At 37.5% G+C, this 4937-nt stretch overlaps 1 protein-coding gene across 1 annotated transcript; it reads left to right on the top strand.

Moving 5' to 3' along the window:
• The first annotated feature begins 392 nt into the window (after window positions 1-392).
• Window positions 393-4427, top strand: LOC110646717 (NAC domain-containing protein 78). The gene is made up of 6 exons (XM_021800246.2): window positions 393-779; window positions 1280-1557; window positions 1663-1863; window positions 2936-3457; window positions 3547-3667; window positions 3844-4427. The coding sequence occupies exons 1-6, from the start codon at window positions 611-613 to the stop codon at window positions 4254-4256; spliced, it is 1704 nt and encodes a 567-aa protein (XP_021655938.2). The 5' UTR covers window positions 393-610; the 3' UTR covers window positions 4257-4427.
• Window positions 4428-4937: the final 510 nt, after the last annotated feature.

Genomic DNA, 4937 nt, shown 5'->3' with positions numbered 1-4937 from the left:
CTTTTACAGTGATGTGAAATTCATTTCATATTTTAAAGATGACTCAATTTTTTATGAGAATAATTAATTTTTTTTATAAAAGAATATATATATTAAAATTCTTTTATTTTAAATAAAAAAATTCTATTTCTTTATTATTTTATTGAAAATTAGATTGAAATTTATGTCTTATAACTTTCTATTCTTTTTCATAATTAAGCTAACAAAAGAGCAAAATCTCTCAAAAACAGAAAAAACGATATGAGGCCCCCTTTTCGCCACACGAGAAATTTCTAGGACGTGTAGAGACGCTACACGCATTGCCGGTGATACAACAAACCATACTCTCAATGGTGACGTTAGCGTTTCCCACATTTTCTTTTCCAGCATTATGTATATATAAAATGAAGACCCATTTCTGCCTTATTCTCCAAGCTAATGGCGTCTCTCTCTTCAATTGCATCTGCAGACTCCGATTGAAAGCCCTAATTCCCAAAAGCCGAACCCTAATTTTATCTCACGTGCTTTTAAATTTCCATTTTCGATTCCTCTCTTTCATTTTCAACCTTTCATTCTCTTAATTTAAAACGAAAGAATTCTTTTGCTTTTGGTTTTGGTATTGACTTGGTAGATGGCACGTGGTGATTCTGCGGCTTCACTAGCTCCTGGATTCCGATTCCACCCCACTGATGAGGAACTTGTTCGCTACTACCTCAAACGGAAGGTTACCAATAAACCCTCTCGGTGTGACCCTATAGCTGTTGTCGACATCTACAAAACTGAGCCGTGGGATCTCCCAGGTCTGATTGTGTATCTAATCTCTCGATTTTGCTATAGTATTCTTTACTCGTGTATGTAGAATCTATAATTGCGTTGTTGGATTTTTTTTTTTTTTGGATTTTCTTTCTTCTCTTTCCAATTTTGGAAGTTAGAATTTTACGAGAATTCAATTCAGTTGATTTCGTTTTAGTCAATTCTCATCTTTGGAATGAAAAAATTTGATTCCTTTTAATTTAAAAATTTTCATTTTGAAAGAAATAGAAATGAAGCATGATGCTTGTGTGGGAACTCAATTAATTTATTTCAAAGGAAGCCAGTCAATTGTTAATTTTTGAGGTCTTTTTACTTATTTAATTTGAATGTTTGTTGGATAAATGGTTCAGCTCTTTTAGTTGATAGTGTAATTGTATTTCTCACCATCAGTAGAGGGTTATGGGCTTGTTTAGGCTTTTACCCTATTGGTTTTAGTAGTAATATGTTTCTGAATATCTGGAAAATTTCCCTCTTTTTTGGGTTTTAGATAAGTCGAAGTTGAAGAGCAGGGATTTAGAGTGGTATTTCTTTAGTATGCTGGATAAGAAGTATGGCAATGGTTCCAAGACAAACCGGGCCACAGAGAAAGGATACTGGAAGACAACTGGGAAGGACCGCCCTGTGCGCTGGAACTTGCGAACTGTGGGGATGAAGAAGACCCTTGTGTACCATCTTGGACGGGCTCCACGTGGTGAGCGTACCAATTGGGTAATGCACGAGTACCGCCTTGCTGATGAGGATTTGGAGAAAGCTGGAATTGTTCAAGTGAGATCAAATAGAAATTGTAAATTCAGTTTTTTTTATGCAACTTTCTTGTCCTTCAATATCTTATCATCCCTTTGTTTGTTTGTTTGTCCTTCGGTGGGGAAGGATGCATTTGTGCTGTGTAGGATATTCCAAAAGAGTGGAACAGGGCCAAAGAATGGGGAGCAATATGGGGCACCATTTGTTGAGGAGGAATGGGATGATGATGAAGTGGTGGGTGTGTTGTTACCAGGTGAGGAAATGGTGGTGGCTGATGAAGTGGTGCTTGGTGATGATATATATGAGGAAACAAATGAGCTTGACCAGGTATGTACTTTTATGGACCCTTGTAATGAATATTGTGGTAGTGTTTAATTGAAACCTAAATGAAAGTGATAATATAACCGATAGTTTCAAGTCTAGGAAATTTTAACAAGCTATGAATTGAGGTTAACATGAGATTTGCTTGTTGATTTATCTGCATCAGTATCTATTTAGAAGGTTCGGCTATGTTATATGGTAGTGAGTGTTGGGCACAGAATGAGTCATATGCGTCTAAGATAAGAGTTGCAGAGATGAGAATGTTAAGGTGGATGAGTTGCCATACTAGACTAGATAAAGTCCGTAATGAGAGTATTAGAGAAAAGGTAAGAATGTTGCCAATTGAGGATAAGTTGAGAGTAGGGAGATTGAGGTGGTATGGTCATGTGAAGCGTAGACATATGGCGGCTCTAGCTAGACAAGTAGAGCACATTAGGTTAGAGGATAGAAAGAAAAAAAAGGGTAGACCTAACTTGGAGAAGAGTAGTACAACATGACCTAGAAGCATTAAACATTTCTGAGGATTTAACCCAAAATCGTTTAGAGTGTAGAAAGCGAATCCAAATAGCCGACCCTAAATTTTTGAGATAAAGGCTTAGTTGAGTTGAGTTGAGTATCTACTTAGAAGGTAATAAGAATGTATCATTATTCAGTTGCTTGATTAAGCAGTAGTACCAATTTTGGTTTTGAACTAGGATTGATTTTAGGAACAAAAGATTCTGTTTGGTGGCAGGAATTTCAGTTCCTGGTTGTAGGAATTTTTTGTTACCAGCAAAAAAATAGGTTCTTTGATTGTTTGTTTTTCATGTATGGTGTTTGACAGTGTGAAATGCACAGGAAACGCAATAAACTGGATTTACATTTTTTAGAGGCAGCTGGGAATTTAGGATATTAGAGGTTCTCTAAGGCAGGAAAATTGACGTGTTATCAGGGGTTTGAATGGTAGATTGGTGGGATAGTTTTGAGGCTGATGACAACTAAGAAAAGAATGAAATCTGAGGTTTACTAGATTTATGTGAATAGTGGCTTGAATTACTGTCATAAATTTTTGAATTTCTGAATATGTGGGATTTGGCAGAATTTTGATGGTGGAGTTTCATCTGAAAATGCTTCCCTTCCTGTGAACTACTACCATGGAGAAACAAGCAACTATGTTGAGCCCTCTGAAAACTTCAGTGGAGATGATCAAAAGCCTATAATTGACAGGGGGGAAGCTCAGCATGGTTCTGATCTTCCAGATGGCCAAAGCTTATTCAGTTTACCTGGGCAATATGGGATCGATGCAAAATCAGTACGACATGAATATATCACTGAATCAAGCAACAATGCTAATGCTATTGATGACAATTTCCTGCTTGATGAGCCATTCTTGGATGCTATTGGCAATCCTCCATTCAGCGAAGGATTTTTCCTGGAGGCCAATGATCTGTCGAATCCTGTGGAGCCAGACTCTGCTGGAGATTCTACAGTTTTTGACATGGTTGATGAGTACCTCAATTTCTTTGATGCTAGTGATGACAACCTAACTTTTGATCCTTCCGAACTTATAGGGAGTGAAAGTACTGTCTCTGATCAAGCTTCTCTATCTGAGAAGATAAGGGTAATTACGCACTTCAATATTTCACTACCTCGTACTTGTTGATTGAGCTTTGAGCTGCACACATCAATTAAATTATTGCCTTGCCACAGGATGTCAATGGAGGAACTGAGGAAGTGCCAATGGCAACTGAAAAACTGTTAGCAACACACAGCAACACTGATGCATCCTCCTCGAAGCAACAAAAGCCAGAGGCGACAAAGATTGACTCAGGTAATATAGATCTCAATTTGACCTTTCATTACTATTCCTCTAGTAGTTTTCTTCTCCATATCTGTTTGGGGATTTAAATGAAGGACAAAACTTATGATATATTCTTTTGGCCTCTAGTTTTATTTTTCCCTAAAGTTCATTTAGTCTCATTCTTTTGTATGTTTTTTGTGGTTCAGATATCAAATACCCATTCATGAAGCAGGCCAGTCACATGTTGGGCAGCATTCCTGCACCTCCTGCATTTGCTTCTGAGTTCCCTATCAAGGATGCAGCTCTGCAGTTAAATGCAGCACAATCATCCAGCTCAATTCGTGTTACTGCTGGTGTTATCAGAATAGAAAACATTACTTTTGGCAGCAGTGGGATGGACGGGTCATTTAGCAAGAATGGGAATGTTAATATCATCCTCTCTTTTGGCATGTTGCAAGACAATGCAAGTCCGACTCCTACAAGTTTGGTGCCACTGGGGAGTTTATTCACGGGCAAGACATTGTCTCTGTTGTCACACAGCTGGTTGTCCTTCATGTGCTTATGGGTCCTTATTCTTTCAGTGAGTTTTAAAATTGGGACTTGCATTTGTACCAAGTAACTAACATGGTCAATGAAGTTGGCCAGGAGACGCTGAAACTGTTCCCTGGGCCAAATTTTCTCTGGGGATTGGTTGATCCAGAACCCCCATTATAGGTTGCATAGAACAACAAACTGTTACAAATTCTTTATATTAACCGCCAAATCTGGTGCTTGGTGTGTTTTTGACCTACATTGGTTCATTGTAATTTTTCAGAAGTGCACATATCAGGTAATTTTAGGGTAGAATTCTGTTTATTTATGCATATAACCTGCTCTTAACTGTTTGGCGCAATATTATAGATAGTTTGTGATCAGCGAAGAGCTTGATTCTAAAATGCAAGAACATCCTTTATTGGTGAAGTGTGCTAATTCTCCTAACGATATGTTTAGGAAGTTGATTTTTAAATTCTGTTTAAAGCGGCTCATGCAATTTCTTAATTGATCTGTTAAAATAATTTTAAGCTGCTTGGTTATCAACTTCATCATCATCTTGGATATGCATTTGTGAAGCTTTAGTCTATAGTTCACTTGGATGAGGAGGATGGCTTAATAGGAGAAAGTAATTGGAGGTGCTGCCTTGCTTTTATGTACTGTCTTACGTGTGCGAGAACTTTAAGCCATTTGTTACAGATTTATAGTGTTAATAATCTGCATGCAATGCTAAACCCTTAAATAACTTATTTGCTACAAAAATTAATAT

Source organism: Hevea brasiliensis, chromosome 14, assembly GCF_030052815.1.
Source record: "Hevea brasiliensis isolate MT/VB/25A 57/8 chromosome 14, ASM3005281v1, whole genome shotgun sequence".
Classification (NCBI taxonomy): domain Eukaryota; kingdom Viridiplantae; phylum Streptophyta; class Magnoliopsida; order Malpighiales; family Euphorbiaceae; genus Hevea; species Hevea brasiliensis.
Note: the sequence above shows the minus strand (reverse complement) of the source record. Positions and strands in the feature narration are given on the sequence as shown.